Below are 22,422 nucleotides of genomic sequence, written 5' to 3' on the forward strand. Positions count from 1 at the left end.
ACTACTTATTTCTTGTCTTGAGTTTTCACCTGTACAGTGAAAGAGAATCAGATAAGAAATTAAAGGACCTAGTACATATTATACAAATAAAAATTTTTAAAAATTTAAAATATATACAATATTTAATGACTTTTGCCCTCATATGATTTTGTAATTCTCTGTCACATCTTATTTAGAAAGGCATGTAATAAAGGAATATAATAAAATTCAAGTTATCCAAAATACTTGGGAAATGAATCATTTTCCAAAGAAGCTTTACAGCCCTCCCCACAAACTTAACAAATGGGATCCAACTTTTTTTTTTTTTTTTTTTTTTTCTGGACAGGCAGAGTGGACAGTGAGAGAGACAAAGAGAAAGGTCTTCCCTTGCCGTTGGTTCACCCTCCAATGGCCGCCGCGGCCAGCGCACTGTGGCCGGTGCACCGCGCTGATCCGATGGCAGGAGCCAGGTGCTTCTCCTGGTCTCTCATACGGTGCAGGGCCCAAGCACTTGGGCCATCCTCCACGGCAGTCCCGGGCCACAGCAGAGAGCTGGCCTGGAAGAGGGGCAACTGGGACAGAATCCGGCGCCCTGACCAGGACTAGAACCTGGTGTGCTGGCGCCGCAAGGCGGAGGATTAGCCTAGTGAGCCATGGTGCCAGCCCCAATTATTTCTTAAACCTATTACATACTTCTATACCTTCTTAGAAAGTATACTGGTTGTCACTAAGCTTTTTCATGATGAATCATTATCATTATGAGCATCAATTACAGTTCTGTGTTAAAATGTCACAATCTCTTCAAGACTATCCAAGACTTGCTAACATGAAGTTTATTGATTGAGTTGGGGTATGTGAACATGTATGGGAAAAATTATGTATTTTTACTAATCTATAAAAATTAGCATTCTTCCAAATGTAAATGTACACAACATGGCAGTATTAGTTATACCTATATCTGTATTATCAATAGAAATTACACTTTTTATCACAACTGTTGCAAACTCTGGAAATATCACTTATATTCATCCTTATTCTAAAATTTTTACCTATATTAATAAGACCTAGCCACTAGATCTAACCATGTTAATAAAACACAAAGATGTCTATCACAAATTTTTCTTTAATATTTTGACAACTGTAGCTCAAATATTTTCTTTCACAATGCAGCGGATTTCATTTTTTATATATAAGACATTATTGCTGGGTGGGTGTTCGGCATAGCTGAGAAGAAACTGGTTAGAACATGAGTGTACCATTTCAGAATGCCTAGATTTGAATCCCAGCATGAGCTCCTGACTCAAGTTTCCTGCTCATGCAGACCCTAGCATCCAGAAAGTGATGGCTCTAGTAACTGGGTTCCTGTCACCCATGTGAGAGAACTGGATTGAGTTTTGTTGTTCCTGGCTTTGACCCCAGTCACTGCAGGCATTTGAGAGTAAACCAGAAGATGCAAGTTCTGTGTGTCTCTGTCCCTGCCTCTCAAATTAAAAACAAACAAAAAAACACTACATAATCCTGACAAGGATCTGTGGCTTTATCAGATTGACAAAGTGGTTTGAACAAAAAATTAAAAATTGTGACCTCAAATTTGTCATTTCTCTGCTGGGCTCTGTAAATCCACAGTTTTAACGTTCCATTATACTTTTAAACTGAAACTTTTTAGATTAGGATTATATAAATTGGCTTCTCTGAGACTTTTTTTCACTGACTTCCCTGAATTTTTTTTTTTTTTTTTGGAGTTTCCTTTGGGTAGGTGGGAATTTTTCTACCATCCTTGGTACCCTGGCTTCTGAAGGAGTAAAACAAATGAAGAAATTAAATAAAATTAGATTCAGGTGGCATTTAAAGTAGACTTACAAGATAGTGTACTTTCTTTCTAAATTAAAAGACAGTATGAAACTCCAATAAATACTCTGAACTTAACTGCATGAGTTCAAATTCCACTTCTGCCACTTAGTAGCTGTGTCATCTTTGTACAGTAACAATCTGTATCAGTTTGTTCATTTGTAAGAAAGCCAATAAGCACAGTGCCTGGCACATGATAAATTCAAAACATTACCTATATTTATCACATACACTTGTTTCACATTATGGCCAGTTAACACCTGACTGGTTACTTTAGAAACTTACATTTATACAGTAGTGTCATCTACATCTACAGTGTCCTCTGACATTATGACATTTCAAACACACAATAACCCTGTGAGAAGGGACAGCTATTATTACATCTGGTTTAGCGGTAGAGAAACAAAGTAACCAGATCAGTATCAAACAAGAAGTCCGAGGTGGTTCCTCCCTCCTCCCCCATGCCCCCTCCTGTGCTTCTACTATATTTGGTTAGCTAGAAGAGAACAATAGCCTATTCCTGAGGGAGGAAGGAAGCGGAGGTGTCCAGGAGGCCATGAGGGCTGCCCCTGAGTGCTCCGCTACTCACAGGGCGGGTCAGACCAGAAAACAAATCCCTATTACCTAGGATCTTGGAAGCCTGTCACCTCAGGCTCCTCCCCTGGCCTGCTAAATCAAGATCCACATTTTCAACAAAACTCCAGGTGATTCTCACGGTCTTTGAGGGGCACTGTTGGTAACTGCTCTGGTGCACTGTATGATCAATTGAACGCTACCTGTTATTTATCATTGACCTGTGAAGGTTTTTATTAGGTAATATTTTCTCCAACATAAAAAAGTTAAAAAAAACAAACAAACAAACAAACAAGGATTTTTCCATGTAGTCCTGTTTTTCCCTCCTCGGTAAACAGAACTCATTAAGGAAAGTTAAAAAAAAAAAAAAACCCTTAAGCATTTCACTGCTTACCCGCCTTTATATTCCTCAAAATTAAGGTCTTACTATATTTTGCCTGTAGAACACACCAGAGCGCAAAGTCGCCCTCTAAATACTTAAACCCGGCGGCACACTAAGGCAGGCCAGTTCTCCTCGCCTCAGCCCAGTAGCCCCGGGGTATCTCGGCGAGTACTGAGCTCTTCAACACCAAACTCCACGCGTTCTGGATCGGGTTACGCCACTTTCTGACTCAAAAACCGAACCGCAACTGAGCGGGGCGGAGGAGAGATACTTAACTATCAGGCGCGCTGTTCCCACGCCTAAACCTGACGGAACAGGGGCTGCGGGTTAGACAAACAGCCCGCCCCTCACTTTCTCGCCTCCAGCCACGCAACTCGCGGTCACTGAGCTCGGCTTCGAGGCCGCTCCGACGCTGGGGCTCGGCCCACGGGCCTCTTAACTTCTCAGTACCGACCGAGGGTCAGCAACGCACCAGGTTTCCGCACGTGGGAGCGCTGATCACAGTCAGCTGGGACCCACTTAAAATTACCGCTCCCTTCCCGAGGGGCGCCTTCCCCCCACCAGTTAACCGGCCCCGGAGGGCAAGTGAGTAAATATCATTCACCTGCCGCACGGGAACCCTCAAGGACCCTGCTCAACCCCGACGAAAGGTATCTAGTAATTAACCCTGGAGACCTCCCACTGCACACCCTTGATTGGACGCCTGAGCGAGGGCTGCGTCGGCTCGCGCTCACACCAGTCCGGGGAATTCCATTTCCTCTCCCTCCCACCAGCACAAGCACTCAGGGGCGGTGCTTGCTTGGGGCCCGCCCCACTTGGAGCCGGGGGCCCGCTGCATCTCGCGAGAGTTGGTAGGTTTGGGGGCGGATCCCCGTCCGGAAGAGCGCACAAAACTGCCCTTAAGTCACTGCAGAGCTCCAGCTCCTGTTAGCCGTCCACGTCGTTCTCGCGAGACCCGCCGCCTCCATACCAAGTGAGGATACCGAGGGACGCTGTGGGGAGGGGCGTGGGGCACCAGCGCGCAGCTGTCGCTTCCATTACCTTCCTCCCATGGTCTCCTTCCGGTTCTCGATGCTTCTCTGAGTCTAAGGGTTTCCGCCACTCGTCCACCCTCCCCCCTCAGCCTATGACCCGCCTCCGTCCCCCGCCCTCCCAGTCCAACCTCCGATCTGTTTAGTAAGAAGGTGCTGTTCCGAAAAGAAGGAAAAGGGGGTGGCCCAGATTCGCTCGGCTCTGGCCGAGGGCAGTAAACCGTCCCCCGCCACCCTTAGATTTGTGCCGTGCTCGCGACGGCGGCGTTGGCGGACTGATACGCGGCGGTGAAGAGGCAGGAGGAGGGGGGAGGGGCGGAGCGTGGCAGCTGGCAGTAGTTCCGTCAGAGCGGACATCTTGTGGCTGTGTCGTGCGCGTGAGCCCCGTAGGGCCGGGGAGGCACCAGCTGCCGCGCGGGGAGGAGGCCGAGGCCGCAGCTTGAGGGAGGCCCCGGCCCCTCTGTACGCGTGGGTGTGGACAGCCAGGGGCAGGGAAGGGGAGGCTGGCCAGTGCCGGCGGGGTAAGGGGGCCTCCGGGCGCCGGGCCGCCGGAGTGGCCAGCCTGTAGGCTTGGGTGGGGTGAGGTGGGGAAGCTGGAGGAGCCGGGGCCTCTCCTGCTGGGGGGTGGGTGGGAGGGGGGAATGGGCGCGTCCTCGCGCTGAAGCCTCGGGCAGCACGGGCGCGTGGTGGTAGTGGCTGGGCGGGCGGGCGCGCGCGGGAGCGCGCTGGAAGGCGGAGTGTACGGTGGCGTCAGGGGCGATACAGAATAGCTGTAGCTGCGGGGACAGCCACACATCCAACCTTTCTTTATTCCCTTCCCCTCCCCGGCCGCACCTTTGAGCAGAAAGCGAAGGAAGCCGGGCGGCAGCCCGCACTCCCCTGCTGCCCCCTCCCCCCGTGCCTTTCTTTGCCCTAGTGACGCCGGCGCAGCGCCGACTAGGCCCCGGCTCTTCCTCTGCCGGGCCCCGGACCCTGCCCCGCACCCACCCCTTTCTCCTACGCCTCTTCCTCTCCCACCCGGCTCTCTTCCTTTCGAGAGGCCGGGAAGTTAAACTTGTAGCCACCCCTTCGCTCTTCCCGTCACCCTCACCCCCGCTCCTGGCCGAAGCTCGCTATAGGGACTGTTGGTGGGTTTGCCACCCCACCCACCCCGGAGCGCGACGGTTTTAAGGGACCTGGATTCATCAGGGTCTCTCTTCGGGGCCTGTGCGAGTGCTGATCTGCTCCGTTTTTGCAAAAGGCGCCTGTGTCTGGCAGAGCCGGCGTGAGACCAAGAGACAATCCTTCCCCGCCGCCCGGATAATCAAGAGTTTTGGCCGGACCTCTGAGCATACACCGAGAGAGGGAGAGAGGAGCCAGACTAAAAGCACAGACTATGGCGCTGAAACGGATTAATAAGGTAACTTGAGGGGGCTGAAGGGAATTGGGGTTGTGGGAGGAAAGGAGAGCCGGGCCAGAACTATAGTTCCGAAGATAGTCTCTTGGGGTCACTTCTCCCATTGGGGGATAAAGAGCCCGGACGTGCTTTCTCAAGGCATGAGGCTTAAAGCTGGGGGAGGGAGAACACTTGTGGCAAATGAGGTGGTGTTCTGAGTATATTACGATGGAATCTGCAAATTATGGGTGCGGGAGAGTGATGTAAGACGCCTCGACTTTTCTGCTTCTTAAAAATTGGTCCCGTTTGGGGGTCGGAATTGCGGGGAGACACCCCAGCAGATGTCATGGCGCTCCCTGTTTTTGGTGCTTGAAAAACTGGTTTTAGTTGTAGGAGCAAGGCTTTAGGTCTTCTAGAAGAGAGATCAGAAAAATCTGGTGGGTCCCGAACTTCGCTAAGGTCGCAGTTAGGACTAAGTCTCTTGGCCTGTGCTGAAGGGTAGTGCTTGAGCCGTGGAACTTCATAGACTCGGGGCAGCTTTAGGCCCGGCTGAGTGGGCTTGGGAGGAGCCGGGGTGACACAATGTTGCCACTTCCTCTGTGCGGTAGTTGCAGATTTTCACCCGAAGCTGTTTATCGGAAGCACACTGGGAACTGATGTAAATACCTTCTGGAAGCTCCCTTTTTCTTTTGGCTGGAGTTAGGTGTCGGGGGAGATGGGGGTGAGATGGCTGGAAGGGAAGGCTGGGTGTACCTATTTTTGCCTCAGTTCGTTTAATAACACTCGCAGGGAAGATTGTTTGGCGACTTAAAATGTGGTTTCATAGTAAATTATCGATCTAAGTTGAAAGAAGCTAGGATTTTTGAAACTCAGGCGGTGAGCGGAACCTCCACCTCCGGTGGTTTAGTCTCATTTTCTTGCTCTAACTTCTGTCCCGCATTTTAAGATGGCGGCTGCTCTAACTGGTTCAGGCTCTTTCTGGTATCTCCTTTAGAAATAACGTGAAATAATATTCTGTGTTAAACGTTAACTTTTATATCAGGTTGTGCACTGCTTTAGGACCCCTTGTTCAAGACTTACCTGAATTGAAACTCTGAGACTGTATTTCCCTTTTTCGTAACTTGTGTACGTGTGGTGTATTTGATTCTTGCACAATCGAGGAGGGTGGAGTATTTACAGCTAACTTGAAAAAAAATGTCATGGAATAAATTCAGCCTTATTGGAAAATAGGAGATGGGACAGGAAGGTTGCAGGTTCGGAACTGGCGTTGATAGGTTACTTTTTAAAATTCCTTGGAAGGTATTGGAAGAACTTGGCTTCAGGAAAATAGATCTGATGCTGCTTTATTTGCATTTAATTAGTAAGTGTGACTTTGGAGTTTATTTAGCAAAACTGGTGTCTTGCAAGAGATGAAAGTTTAAATCTTAATACGCTACTGAAAAATTTTTAAGGCCTTCATCCCATTGTTTTATGCAGAATACAAACTTAAATATTCGTTTCTGAGATTATGGAAAAAGAAAGGAAGAAAAACTTTTGAGGATTTAAGAACTAAAGTATAAGGAATTATTTAATAAACCCCTTTACATGACCACTTAACATGTGGATGCATTGCTGTATTTTGTAGTGTACTTAATATGAAGAATACAATGTAAAAATCAAAACCCTCAGGAAATTATTTCAGCCCACTAAGATATGGAATGTTTCAGATCCGTAGCGTTTTTATATAAGTGGAACAGGACACTTTAAAGGAAGGTCTCATTGATTTTTTCTCTTTTACAGGTGATACCCAGCTGCTGTGACACCACTTTAATGATTTAAAAGCTCTAGAGAGGCAATATAAAATAATGGTTAAGAGTGTGAACATAGGAGCACAAATGCTCATTAAAATTCAAGCTCTGAATAAGCTTACTTACGTGCCTTTATAAGATAGATTTTTGTTACGAATGAACAATAGTTGTGTGCCTAATGATATATACTTGGCAACTGTTCGAGACACTGAGATGGCAGTAGTGGACAAAACAGATTTTCAGGTCGTAGTTTTTTTGAGGATTAATAGGTTAATATGTGGTTTTGAACAGGCCCATGTTGCATGATACTCTAAACAGTTATTACTGCTATTTTAATGACAGAACTTAAAATCCTTGTTTACTAAAGAACATTGACTTCTCATCTAGTATGCTTAGTTACTACCATCTATATCTTACTGTAAATATTTTGGTGATACAATAGATGTCACTTTTAAATTGGTAAATATGAGACGTTGTTAGGTCGCCCTATAGAAGATTTTGATGTGGTTTGTATTTAAATGTTGCTGTCAGAACCACATGAGGAAACTTCTAAAAATGATACTAAATCCAGTTGTAGTGAATGGACAGCTTTGAAGGAGCATGCTGTTTATTTTACTTCTGTTGTAGAAGTAGATACAGTAGCCATTGATATCCATACATTTCTTGTGTCATTACTTATTTTATTTTATTTTATTTTATTTATTTTTTTTTTTTTTGACAGGCAGAGTGGACAGTGAGAGAGAGAGACAGGGAGAGAAAGGTCTTCCTTTGCCGTTGGTTCACCCTCCAATGGCCGCCGCTGCAGCCGGCGCACCGCGCTGATCCTGGCAGGAGCCAGGAGCCAGGTGCTTTTCCTGGTCTCCCATGGGGTGCAGGGCCCAAGCACCTGGGCCATCCTCCACTGCACTCCCTGGCCATAGCAGAGAGCTGGCCTGGAAGAGGGGCAACCGGGACAGAATCCGGCGCCCCAACCGGGACTAGAACCCGGTGTGCCGGCGCCGCAAGGTGGAGGATTAGCCTATTGAGCCACGGCGCCGGCCTTGTCATTACTTATTTTAAATTCTTGTCTGAAGCCCCCAAATTAGAAATACTGAAATAATTTGTTCTTCACTAACTTATCGAAGTACTTATTGGAGTACTTTTAACTGTTAGTAGTTCTTTCAAACAGCCTTACTCTGTCTTTAGTTGTATCCTTTATTTGGAACAAGCAGTATGGTCTTAAATAAGGTGATAAACAAGAATAAATTGAGATGATGGTTGTTGGGTGCCATAGACAAGTTTAACATTCCCATTTGACAACATGACTGTAGTACATAGGTTTGTGGGATATTTCAGGACTTTGCATTATCTAAAGTATTACGTGAACTAGGCCTAAAAGATTAGCTCATGTATCCAGTGTTTGCTATGTGTTTGGACCGTTGGAAACACTTGTATAAGTTCAGTTCATTTTATAACAGACCTAGAAAGTAGACACAATTTTATCTCCATTTTGAAATTATAAAGGTACTTAAAAATATGAAAAATGCAGTTAAAAGATCAAGTTTTTGGCACCAAAATTAAGTGTGCATTTGAGGGATCTTCAGAATGCTGATAGAAATGTATATTATGAGAAAACTGTATGGCTGTCAATTGTATTTGCAGCAGAACACATACCAGCTCCATTTTTCCATGAACTTCTTGAGATGCCTTTATAGAAAACTAGGGCACCAAAAGGTTAGGGAAAACACACCTGGGCTTATTACATTGTGGCAGAGTTAGATTAGCACTCGGGCCATACGGCTCCAGAGTTTGTGCTCTTGAACATTTGGATTTCATCTTTGAGATTTTTGTCATTAAAAATGGTTTTCCTTTTTACGTAGTATTGCTTATAACAGCTGAGACCAGACTAATTTTTGTTACCGTGCTTTCCAAGTTGTTCGTGAGTAGCAACTTTGTGATCTTCAAGACCTGGATGTGAGATACTTCATTTTATGGATGGAGTACAGGCACAGAGGTTCATATATTTGTCTAGTAACACAATTAGTGACTGAGATTCAAATCAAGATGATCTGCCTCAAGAGGTCAAACTCAGACGGGCCATTTCAACTCCCCTGTTTATAGTGAATGTATTTTTAATTTTCACTACCTGAAATAAGCTCCTTTTCCCTTTACATTTAAATAATTGGGGTTTAGTTTTACTGTTACGTTGTAGTTGACTTGTGAATTTAGATTTTAGCTGATAACACATTTGGAAGGACTAGAAACTACCACGTGTCAAGTTCTAGGGGTCTCTTGAAGTGAATAATACTTTCTGGTTCCCAGCGAGTTTATAGAGAATAGACTAAGTCTTTGATATGTTTTTTATATCGTTCTCAAGGCTTGTTTGTAGTCAGTTTAGTATGTAGGACTATCGTGGGATTGAGGGATACTGATCATATAGACATTAATAATTTAGAAAAGGAACAACTGACACGGTGTTTTTCTTATGTTTTTCATATGTAGTTCAGTATTCTTGTTAGCACTGGAAAAACAGTAAATTCTAGAGAAATCTCTGAAGCATTTGGCTCTAATGACCTCTTTCTGTTAAAGAGGAAACTAGATTCCTGAGGTGAAAATGTTGAAGATTAAATTCTCACGTCATGGATTAGCTTTTGTATGATTTTCAAAGTTACTTTTTTTGAAAGGCAGACACAGAAAGATTTCCCATCCACTGGTTTACTGCTCTAAATGCCTGCAACAGCTGGACTGAGCCAGACCAAAACCAGGATCTGAGAACTCATCTGGGCCTCCCATGTGGGTGGCAAGGCCAGCTACTTGAGGCATCACTTGCTGCTTTCTAGGGTGCACGTTAGCAAGAGCTAGTATCCAAACTCAGGCCCTTTAGTACAGCATGTAGGCATCCCAAGCTGTGTCTGATACAGTACCAAGGCTTACCTCTACATTCTTTCAATAGCAGTTTCTTCTATCCATTTATATAAGACCTGACTGTATATAATGTATTAACTTACATATGTAGTTTTTTTTTTTTTTAATTATTTGAAAGAGTTACAGATTGAGATAGCGTGCACGAGAGTGAGCAAGCTTCCATCCACTGGTTAGTTCTCCAGATAGCTGTAACAGCTGGGGTTGGGCCAGGCTGAAGCTAGTAGAAGCTTCATTCAGGTTTCCCATGTGGGTGTCAGGGGCCCACTTGGGCCATCTTCCAGTGCTTTTCTCAGACCAATAGCAGGAAAGTGGATCACAAGTGGAGCAGCCAGGACATGTGGGATGCTGGCATTGCAGGCAGTAGCCTCATCTGCAGTGTCACAGTGCACAGCCTATGTATGTAGTTGAGACGCGAGTAAATATTTATACATCAGAAGAACATTGAGAGTTTTTAAAGAATTCAGCAATGTGGGGTCTTAGTCATTTTCTCTGGAGACAGACATTTTGAATGTTCTCTCAGTGATTGAGAAAGTGAAGCCCTTTGGTTAAGAACCACAGATATAGTTGGTAATCATTTAATCAATACTGAACTAAGGGCGTTATCTGCATTAGGCACAGTAATCTAGTCTCAGGGGATTAAAGAAAAATGAGTAAGGCTGTAATCATCAGTGAGAAGCTGCTTTAAATGGAGAAAAAGGGCAAATAAACAAGAGTGGGTGTTTGTCACTTTGTGTAACTTCAGCTTTCAAGAATAAGTTTAGTATGGCAAACTATTACTGTAAAGAGAAATATTGGTATTTACATGCCATGGTTGCCCATTAAAGACATACTAGATAATTTTCTGTATTCCATCTTGTCGTTAGTGTGGCTTATCTTTTGTAACATTAATTTCCCTTGTCAATATGAACCAGTGTTTTGGGAAATTAGGAAATTCAACTGTTTCCATTCCTTAACTGGAAAATTTTATGCTCTTGTTCTGGTATTGCTAGCACAGTGGTGATCTTACAATCTTACTTCAAAATCGAATAGTGTAATTGAGAACAGACACATTAATTATCTGATGAACCAATTTGTTTTATTATATAGGGTTTATTCTCAGATCTGCACCCATAACCTTGTTACGTGGGAAGGGGGAAAGTTCTGTATCCTTGTACTTGGTCCAGACATCTGATTCTATTTCCCAACTATGCATTCAGCATAATCTTCAACCTTCGACCATTTGTTGTATTTATCCTTTGAAGTCTATGTGGTGATTTGTTGTTTGGTTGCTTGGTTCCAGTTGGAATATTTATTAATCCTAGCCATTCTATTAAATGGCTAATACATAATGAGATGTTTTCTACTCCTGGGCTACTGTTAATTTTTATTTATGTCCGTAATATTTGCTTTCATGGATTAAAGCTCAGAAATGAAGTTTGACATGCTGTCTTTCCCATTTCATAAAATGCTTAGAAAAGAACAGCTTTGAATAATCTTAAGTGACCTTCAGTGATGATCTAAAGGAAGAAAATTGTAGTATTACTCATTAAGTTCATTTATAGTATCATGTCTAATGAAGAAGCATACTTGTCATATCTATAATTACAACTAAACAGGAAGTTAATACCTTGCTAGTGAGACATTGTACAGCACCTACCTGTTAATCCTTACAATAATAGAAACTTTCAGGATTTCTCAGAAATTAAAGTGAATTTTAAAGGAACTATTCCTTGTGACCCTGTTTGAAATTTTTCATTTTATTTAGAAAGCAGGGAGAGAGAACTTATGTCTGCTGGTTCACTCCCTAATACCCACAACAGCCATAGTGGGCCAGCTGAAACCAGGGGCTTAGAACTCAATCCAGAACTTCTGTTTGGGTGGCAGGGACCCAAGTACTTGGGCCATCACCTGGTGCCTCCCAGGATGTGCATTAGAAGGGAGCTGATCAGAAGCAGAGTAGCTAGGACTCAAAAACCGGTCACCTCCCACTGGGGATATTAGAGTCCCAGGCAGCATTTTAACCATTGTGCCAAGTACCTGTCCCCTTCTTTTGATCTCAAGCTTGGAGTTCTAAGAATTGGTTTTAGCATCTTTTTAAAAAAAGATTTTTATTTGAAAGGCAGAGTTTTAGAGAGCAGGACAGACAGATCTTCCATGTGCTAGTTCACTCCTCAAATGGCCACAATAGCTGTGGCTGAAGCCAGAGGCCAGAAATTCCATCCAGGTCTCCTTTGTGGGTGGAAGGGCCCAAATTACTTGGGCCAGCTCCTGCTGTTTTCCCAGATACATTAGCAAGGAGCTGGATGGAAAGTGGAGCAGCTGGGACTGGCGCTCATGTGGGATGCCATGCTTGCATCTTCATGTGCTATGCCATAACTGTGGTCCCCATTCATGATTTTGCCAAACTGCTTAGGAAATAATTGCTAGAAACATTTCTGAGAAGTTTATATTTGTATTTACATAAGGTATATAGGAATTCCTTTTAAACTTATTTACAGTTAGCTTGATAATTATATGAACAAATCAGTGTTGTCTGCCTAGTAGACATAATTATACTGCATTTTGACCTTTATCATTGATCTGAATTGTGTTTTGCGAGGTTCCTAGTGAGTGATTCGTAACTTCAATTTCCTTCTTTCTAACGCACCTAACTTAACCCCTGCTTCCATGTGATGCCCTCATTTCATCCAGCCCCAAAGGGAGTGTTCACTGTCATTTAGTATGGGTTTGAGGCAAGGACTGTCTTTCAGTGCCAATTCACAATCAAAATCTTATCTTTAAGGCAAGTAAATTTAGTTCTGAAAGAAATGGACTCAACACACAGCAGATTAGCTTTCTATAGTAGTGTAAGCTTTTAAGTTTCCCAAAAGCACTGTTAGGAATTGTACCTATTTGAATCTCATTCCATTCTCATTGAATCGATTGTATTAGAAACTGCAAGATGAGTGGAGATTTGGGTAACAGATTGTTGGAGTTTATAATTAGGGGTAGAATCTACGTACTTGGTCTTATCACAGTAACTGAGTTGACAAGTTTTGGGGAATAATGAAATTTGGACAATATAGAATGTGTTACTAATGGACTTGTATTCTGACAGTAAAAGCTTTGTTTCCATAAATAGTGCCTTTTCAGTTCTTCTGATATGATACACAAGTAGAGGTTGTCATTGAAAGAAAGTTAAGAATGCTTAGTTGATTTTATTAGAGGCATTAAATCTTATTAGAGGTTCATTGAGCCTGGCTACTTTATAGGTTCATTATGCATAAGCAGCTTTTGTACTTCTAATTTCTAAACTTTGAAGGCAGCAGCCATTTCCTATACTTCCCTAGCAGTGCTACATGCCTTGGTCTCCTGTTCTGAGTGTATTATTCTGCCAGCACCATGTATCTATCATTGAGTGAGGAACATGTAGAGAGCAGAAAATTTAATGCCATATTTAAACAACGACAAAGGCTGATAGACACTGACCAAATTATTTCCCAATTTTAACTGTCAGAAGTCTTTTCTTACAGAGATCAGATCTTATCACATTGTCAGCTTCATCTTAAAATTCCACAGAAGAAATGTTTTCAGAATTAAAAATCATATAACCATTTTTTAAGGATTTATTCGTTTATTTGAAAGCCAGTTACACAAAGAGAAGAGGGGCAGAGAGGTCTTCTATCTGCTGGTTCAATCCCCAGCTGGCCGCAACTGCCGGAACTGCCCCAGTCCAAAGCCAGGAGCTTCCTCTGGGTTTTAACCACAGTGGGTGCAGAAGCCCAAGAACTTGGGCCATCCTCCACTCGTTTCCCAGGCCATAATAGAGACAGCTAGATTGGAAGTGGAGCAGCCGGGTCTCGAACCAGCATCCATATGGGATGCTGGCACTGCAGGTGGTGGCTCTACCCGCTACGTCACAGCACCGGCCCCATAACTATTACTGTTTAATGTACTTCGAGATGAGAGTACTTTAATAGTTTGAGTTGAAAATGTTGGTTATCTGTTGAAAGATCTTCTTGGTGAATGAATCCCCTGAGCCCAGCCTCCTTCACCATCATGGTGCTTATTAAATCTTAAGGAAACAGGCAGCTAAATCAGGTGTATTAAACCTGTTTCAATCTCAGATTTGTTTGTAGGACTTTTAACATAATGTGGTAAACTAGACCATTTAAGAGTTTCGGGGATCTCATTTATCTAGGTTAGAAGAAAATGGCAGAGTGGTCTTCTAACTGCTTTTCCTATAAATGTTTTATGCTTCTAAAGAGAAGTAGCATTCTTGCCACTGGAAAAGGACTAGATTCTCAAGAGTTGTGTAGAAGGTTTCAGTGCAGAAGATAATCCTAAAAGGAGTTGGCCCCACAACAGCACACAGAAGTGTCTGATTTTTTTTTTAAGAACAGAACAGTTTTAAAAAGATTTAACTCATTGTCTGAATTTTTTTTTCAAGTTTATTTGAAAGAGAAAAGAGAAACATGCATGTACACTCAACGTTTCCATCTACATATTCATTTCTCCAAATGCCCATAATGGGGTCTGGGCCTGGCTGAAGCCAGGAACTCCACCCAGGTCTCCCACATGAGAGGCAGGGACCCAGATACTTAAACCGCCGTGTATCTGTTGCCTTCCAGGATGCACATTAGCAGGAAATTGGATGGGAATCTGAAGTGGGCTCAACCCCAGTCACTCCAAAATTGATGCACTGTACTCTGAATGTGTGTGTACTTGATTCCTCTTAATGTCCCTTCAGAGTGAATGAATCCTGTAGTAACTCCTGCTCTATATGACTCTTCCCCACCAGCTCTTCCTGTTTTGGCCAAGAGTTCACCTGAGTTGGGCATTCTCCTGTTAGTGGAGTGTGAATTTTATGTGGGCCACATGTCAGCTGTCTGGTCCACAATACTGTTCATCTCTACTATGAAGCAATGAGCTGACAGTTTTAGTTCTGTAAATAATTAAGCTTGTGAAACTTACAGGCACTAATAGATGTTTACTAAAATGGAAATGGTAGACAAGATTACTTTTGAAAATTCGAGTAGGTGCTCTATTGAAAATGACCTTGGGTCCAGTAAATTGTTTCCTCTTGCAGTGGACTAGATAATTGTTCTCTGATTTGGCCTTTGTTTAAAGGCCGTGTAACTTGAAAAATAACACTTGATTTACACTCTGTGAGATACAGATGAACATTGGTGAGATACAGATGGACATTGGATAGTTAGGCCAACTGAACTGTAGGAAAAGCGTTAATTTACTTCATATGTTCATTCTGAGACATTGATTCATTGAGTGATAAAAGGGTACTTGCCGATGTGTCCGAAAAAGCAGCAAAAGTTGGCCTGAGTGTTTGGGCCTCTGCATCCACATGGGAGATCCTTAAAGTACGGAAAATGAAATTAAAAGGTCAGTTTATTTTGGGGGGGGGGGGTAAAAATTTGCAATCCACATACGGTTTTCATAATCGTAGGCCATTACCTTTTTGAAGACCTCATGTAATGGACTTCAAATTTTTACACTAGAATAAACTTTTTTTAATTCTCTAAGTTTATTTGAGACAAGAAACAGTGTGCTCCTCTCTGCTTATTCACTCCCCAAATGCCTGCAATACCCAGGGCAGGGCTGGGCTGGGCTGGAGCCAGGAATGGGGAACAGAATCAAGTTTCCTACAAGCGTGGTAGGAACACAGTTAATTGAACCATAACCATTGCCTCCCAAGATCTGCATTATCAGGAAACTGGAGCAAGGAGTTGAACACAGGTACTCTAATATAGGATGTGGGCATCCTAACTGGCATCTTAGCTGGTTGGCCAAATGCCTGCTGCCCATAGACTTTGTGAAGTATTCCTCCTGGAAATTGTTTTGCATTTGAAGTTCTCTTTCCTCTGTGCCAAATACCATATCAGGTTCTTTAACTTAAATAAATCTTGAATGCAAGAACATCCTATGGAGAAATGACCCTTTATAAAACTTACCTTTAGTCCTACTTCCATGTTCTACATATCTTGAGTCTCAGGGTGTCCTACACCTAATGGTTCTGTTCCCCTCTTAAGAGGCTCCTAAAATAGAGATGAGTTCTATTTCTATACGGTAGTTGGGAGGGTAAAACCATCTTGGCAACTTAGTTTACATTCTTCACTCAACTAAATGCTTCCTGTGGTTTCCTAATGTAGTTACATATTCAGTCTGTCTTAGTAGGAATTCCTGTGATATGATTTTAGGGTATGGTACACAAGTTAAAAATCTTAGTTTAGGCCAGTGCCGCAGCTCACTTGGCTAATCCTCCGCCTGCGGCACCGGCACCCCAGGTTCTAGTCCCGGTCAGGGCGCCGGCTTCTGTCCCAGTTGCTCCTCTTTCAGTCCAGCTCTCTGCTGTGGCCCAGGAAGGCAGCGGAGGATGGCCCAAGTGCTTGGGCCCTGCACCCTCACGGGAGACCAGGAGGAAGCACCTGGCTCCTAGCTTTGGCTCGGCTTAGCTCTGGCCATAGCGGCCATTTGGGGAGTGAACCAACGGAAGACCTTTCTCTCCGTCTCTCTCTAACTCTGCCTATTAAAAAAAAAAATCTTAGTTTGGCATACGTGCATTTTGGTGTTAACAGATTCTTAGCAGCCGCTGTCATAAGTAGTGTTGAAAGCCAATGTTGGCCGGCACCGTGGCTCACTAGGCTAATCCTCCACCTAGCAGCGCCTGCACCCCAGGTTCTAGTCCCGGTCGGGGCGCCAGATTCTGTCCCAGTTGCCCCTCTTCCAGGCCAGTTCTCTGCTGTGGCCCGGGAGTGCAGTGGAGGATGGCCCAAGTCCTTGGGCCCTGCACCCGCATGGGAGACCAGGAGAAGCACCTGGCTCCTGGCTTCGGATCAGCGCGGTGCGCTGGCTGCAGCACGCCAGCTGCAGCGGCCATTGGAGGGTGAACCAATGGCAAAGGAAGACCTTTCTCTCTGTCCACTCTGCCTGTCAAAAAAAAAAAAAAAAAAAGCCAATGTTATGCATGGTGTCTGTTACTTTAAACGATTAAAATTTTGAAAACCTACAAAAGTGGTATAAAACAAAATGTATGTGCAGTAATATAGAAATCTGGGCTAACATCTCATGAAGGGCGGGAGAAGGCAACCTGAGAAGTACTTAGAAAGCTTCAGTTATTTCTAGAACATTTCTTAAGATTGGAAGGAACTATAATAAAAATTTTTAGTAATACATGTGTGCTTTAATGATGCGATTTAATTAAAAATTACAAGTGAAGATTGACCTCTGGTGCTCTGCCAGTACTTTGAAAAAACCAAATCTGATTTTTTTAACTCCTGGTTGAAAGCAACCAGTGATTTTTTTTCATTGCCGCTGGGATAGTCTTTGAAATGGGGCTCTAGTTTCTACCCCCTCTGCCACTCTTACTTGTCTTGGTATTTTCAGAACTAACATGTTTGGCACACACACAAAAAAAGTACAGAAAAGTAAATGTGTTAATGGTGAAGTTTTAGATAATAGCATTGCATTTTTTGTTTTAGTAATAGATTTAAATTTACCTCTAGTTTATGTGGCATTAGGATGCATGACTGTTCCTTATTCTCCATAATGTAAGTTTCAGACTTTGCTTCATTTACATTTCTGATTTTCCAGGAAGATTCAGCATTATATTGTACTTTAGTAGGATAATCTACATAATTGGTAAAAGGGACCAGGTAGCATGTTTCTTAACATGGGTCCATCCCCACTACATTTTTTTCATTCTTGGTGTGACCCAGATTTAGTAAGGGAGTTTGTTAGAAGCAAACTGGATACTTAAAGGAATATGTTATCTTTGCTGCTGAATGTGGTCTCTCTGGCTACTTTACCTTGTAATTTTAAGGCACTGCCAACAGCTTTGGGTCATATCTCTTCAAGCTCTTGATTATAGAATGAGTGTCTCTTCTAGTATTGATTTGAAAATTCGTGGGCAGGGATAGACAATGGACTAGTAAAATCAAGTCTGAGCTTATATTATATTCCAGCCCTTTAAGGTAATAACTGAAGCAGAGGCAACAAAATTCTGTGGTTAGCCATGTCCTTATAATTGGTTCAGGAGCTTAACTCACTCAAGAATTAAAGTCGCGTATTTATGTTAAGGAAATAAAGCAGTTCCCTGAGTGAAAAGGTCTTATTGAATAACAAAGTGTCAACTACAGGTAAGCTTTTCTATGATGACTTACTCTATTCCTCAGATTTTTTTCCCTGCCAAAGATGCTGTATCTTATTACTCATTCTGTGAGCATAACGTCATTAAAATTATTTGGGATCTCAAAAATAAGTGCTGATACATGATTTGATTAGCATTGGATACTATTTGAAAGGCAAGCATGAAAAGTGAAATTAGTATTATCTTTTTTGACAGAGTTGGAGCGAGAGACAGAGGTGTTTTTATCTTTAAAAATGGCTATTTTGATCCTTAAATGTTACCATGGTCATTTTTCTCAACATTGAATTTGAAGTAGATTTTGGTGTGTAGGTTTATTGGCTCCATTTTAGGCAGTTAATTATAGCTTCAGAGGTGTCTTGATCATGGAAAGTTTGAGAAACACAGCATTTATAAATGATTTGAGAGTAACCAGAACCTGAAATCGAGTGAATAAAGAGCTGAAATTCAGCATTAACTAGCTGAAGTTACCATTACGCTAAAGGAACAACAGTATTGAAAAGGCCTTAGTGATTCATAAATACTAGTGTGCAGAAAAACTTGTTTCCAAGAAATACTTTTCATTCTTTGTAGTTAAAGTATAATTTTCAAGTAGTAGTATGTTGATTTGTTCTAGTTAAGTTCCATAGTTTTTAAAGAGTTATTTTTGTTTTGTACACTTCAATTTAATGTGAGAGAGACACCAAGATACCTTCCCATCTGCTGGTTTACGCCCAGAATACACTGAACAGCCAGGCTGGAGCCAAGACCTGGAATTCAGTCTAGGTCTCCCAAACTGTCATCCCCAAAACTTTAGAACAGCAGCATGCCACAAGTGGAATATTCTGTATATTATCTCATTTGACAGGTCACAAAGTGCAGGCACTAAAAATGTATAAAATTACTTTAAGGTACAAAGTATCTACAAACATAAGTGAATTTCATGCTTAGACTTTAGTCTTGAGTCCCATCCTCAGGATATCTCATGTATATGGTAAGATTCCAGAATTTAAAATATTTCTGAGTACAATCATGAAAGGCAGAGTGATAGAGAAGATCAATCTTCTATCTCCTGATTCACTTTTTTTTTAAGATTTATTTATTTAATTGAAAGCACAAAGGAGGAGAGGCAGAGACAGAGAGGTCTTCCATCTGCTGGTTCACTCCCCAGTTGGCTGCAACGGCCAGAGCTGTGCCAATCTGAAGCCCGGAGCCAGGAGCTTGTGCAGTGGCCCAAGGACTTGGGCCATCTTCTGCTTTCCCAGGCCATAGCAGAGAGCTGGATAGGAAGTGGAGTAGCAGGGACTTGAACTGGCGCCCATATGGGGTGCCGGCACAGCAGGCGGTGTCTTTAATAACTATGCCACAGTGCTGACCCTCCGGTTCACTCTTGAAATAGCTACAATGCCCAGGACTGAGCCAGGCTGGAGCCAGGAGCCAGGAACCAAGAACGTCATCTGGTTCTCTTAATATGGGTGATGGGCCCAAGGACTTGGGCCATCATTTCCTGCTAACCCAGGGATCTGGATCAGGAAGCAGAGCAGCCAAGACTCTTGGTCTTCTGTATAATGGTGCTTCTGTATAATCCGCTGTAGCATTCCTGGCCCCTGGTTCCCTCTTGTGAATATGTTGAACATGTGAGATACGATCTGATCTGTCATCTTCAAGATTGAGTCTTATGGTCTTTGATAACCTAATCATCTGAGTTTGAGAAGTGAATTGGCAGTGTATCAGCGTGATTATTGTCCAATGCACTGGCTTAAAAAGTTTTTTGTTCTTGTTTTAAATTTATAATGCAGGGGCCAGCGCCGTGGTATAGTGGGTAAGACTTCTGCCTGCAGTGCCGCATCTCACATGGGTGGTGTTTTGAGACCTGGCTGCTCCACCTGCGATCCAGCTCTGCTGTGGTTGGGGGGGGGGGAGTGGAGCAGAGGGAGAGGCTCCTGGCTCCTGCCTTCAGATGAGTGCAGCTCCAGCCATTGCAGCCATTTCGAGAGTGAACCAGTAGATGGAAGACACCTCTTTTCTCTCTCCCTCTCCCTCTTCCTGCCTCTCTGTAGTTCTGCCTTTCAAATTAAAAAAAAAATCTTAAAATTTATAAAGCAGAGATTTCCTGCCCTCTGATTTATTCCCCAGATGCCCACAACACCCAGGCCTTGGCAGGCTGTAAAGCCAGGAGCCAGTGACTCAGTCTGAGTGTCTATATGAGTGGCAGGGACCAAACCCATTGAGCTGTCAGTGCTGCGTGCCTGGATGTATACCAGCAAGAAGCTGAAATTGGGAATGAAGCCAGGACCTGAACCCAGGCACTCTGATGTTGGTTGTGGGCATTCCAAGTGGCAGCTTAACCCACTTTGCCACAATACCTGCCCCAAAGTAGCACTTCATTTGAGATGAATAGGTTTAGATTCGTGCCTTTCAAGATGAAAACTTGTGTAATCACTTTTTATTCACCAATGTCGAATCTTCAAATGTTATACCATCTCTTTTTTTTTTTTTTTAAGAGTTACGTATATTTTTTAAAGATAATGGCAAGAGTTGGAGAAGGAGAGAGATCATCCATCTGCTGGCTCACTCCATGCCAAATGGCCACAACAGCCAGATCTGGGCCAGGCAGGAGCCAGGAACCCAACCAAGTACTTGGACCTTCTTTCCCTGCCTTCCCTAGCACATTAACAGGAAGCAGGGTAGCCAGGGCTATTGGCTTAACCCACTGAGCCACAAGGCCCACCCTAGCCATTTCAATTTTATTCCACTGCTGATATAAAATGCAAACTTACCAATTGAAATAAGAAAACTTGCTCACAAATTTAGATGTAGGTAGTATTGGGGTTTGTGTAATTTAACTGTCCAGCCTGTTCTGTAAGAAAATTTCTAATGATGTATCATCTTTTCAATGATTCCACTTTGCTAAAAGCTTTAAAAGGTGAAAAATTTTTGGGTGGGGAACATCTAATTGGTCAAGTGTCTGTTACATTTTGTTCAACATCCGTTGAAATTTTTTTAAATATTTCCTTTATAAACCCCTGAATGAATCATTGCTATAATGGTATCTTTCTGTTTTTGAAGTAATTTTTGAATCACCATAACTTTATATCTGAATTACAGATAACTGCAAAAAATAATTACTGGCTGGGTTTTTTTTTTTTTTAACTGATGAGCTTTTCATATATTTTGTAAGTTACTATATTTGAGTGTATGAATAGTATTTTGACAGGCTCCATTTCTTTGGTATGTACCGCAACCAATTAAAGAATGTTTATGCTTCAGAAATTGCTTCTTTTAAAGGAATTTTTTTCAAGATATACTTTAAAGCATGACAGCAGGAGAGAGAGAGATCTTCCATTCTGATACACTCCCCAAATGGCTGGAACAGCCAGGGCTGGGTCAGGTGGAAGCCAGAAACTCCAACCAGGTCTCCCATGTGGGTGGTAGGAGTCCAACTGCTTAGCCTACTACTGCTTTCTCAGGTGCATTAGCTGGGGGCTGGATCAGAAGTGGAGCACCTGGGACCTGAACTGGCAATCACGTGATGCTGGCATTATAGGCAGTAGCTTAATCTAATACACCACAACACTGCCCCCAAGAATATAGCAGATTTATTAAGAAGAATTAGAAAAAAGTTGTTTTTAAGTCTATGTAGTGCATGAAAACATTATGATACTGTTGGAATTTCTATGTCTATGACTGCATGTACAAATGTTTCAGGTCATAACAGTAAAATGGGGTGTGTGTGTGTGTGTATGCTGGATATATTTTGTTACTCTACTGTGGTGGTCATACAGTTTACTTCTTCTAATGCCACAAGGTCCTACATACTCAAAGCAATTATTCTGGAATTTAAATTGAGAATTTCTATTCCCCTTTTCTGAACCCTGGGTGTAGGGTGGGGGGTTTGTAGTGAATATTCTGCATTTTATATCCTAATTGTACTGAAAATCAAAGAATTCATGTCTGGAAATTCTCATTTAATCGAATTCCTGTGTTTGTAGTAGAGAATAAATTGTTACAGTAGACAAGATGAAAAGAAATAACTTTCAGAGTCACACCTTACGGATACATTGATAATTGCATTACATTGTTGCCATTGGATAGATTATTTAGTATATTTTTTTAAAGATTGATTTATTTGATGGGTTTTTTTTTTTTTTTTTCTTTTTTTAACAGGAGCCAGGTGCTTTTCCTGGTCTCCCATGGGGTGCAGGGCCCAAGCACCTGGGCCATCCTCCACTGCACTCCCGGGCCACAGCAGAGAGCTGGCCTGGAAGAGGGGCAGCCGGGACAGAATCCAGCGCCCTGACCGGGACTAGAACCCAGTGTGCCGGCGCCACAAGGCGGAGGATTAGCCTAGTGAGCTGCGGTGCCGGCCAAAGATTGATTTATTTGAAAGAATTACATGGAGAGAGGTCTTCTGTCCACTGGTTCACTCCCCAGATGGCTGCAAT

At 42.8% G+C, this 22,422-nt stretch overlaps 1 protein-coding gene across 39 annotated transcripts in view; it reads left to right on the forward strand.

Annotated features, from left to right (window-relative positions):
• Window positions 1-3,294: 3,294 nt before the first annotated feature.
• UBE2D3 (ubiquitin conjugating enzyme E2 D3) overlaps window positions 3,295-22,422 on the forward strand; it is a 36,850-nt gene continuing 17,722 nt past the window's right edge. For 8 of the 39 annotated variants that reach the window (XM_008267547.4, XM_002717211.5, XM_070047795.1 and 5 more), the window contains exons 1-2: window positions 4,137-4,275; window positions 5,054-5,212. In XM_008267547.4, coding sequence (XP_008265769.1) covers window positions 5,189-5,212 — 24 coding nt within the window. In that variant the 5' untranslated portion in view covers window positions 4,137-4,275; window positions 5,054-5,188. The other 31 variants (XM_070047791.1, XM_070047801.1, XM_070047793.1 and 28 more) reach the window with 10 other exon arrangements.

Source organism: Oryctolagus cuniculus, chromosome 8 (assembly GCF_964237555.1).
Source record: "Oryctolagus cuniculus chromosome 8, mOryCun1.1, whole genome shotgun sequence".
Taxonomy (NCBI): domain Eukaryota; kingdom Metazoa; phylum Chordata; class Mammalia; order Lagomorpha; family Leporidae; genus Oryctolagus; species Oryctolagus cuniculus.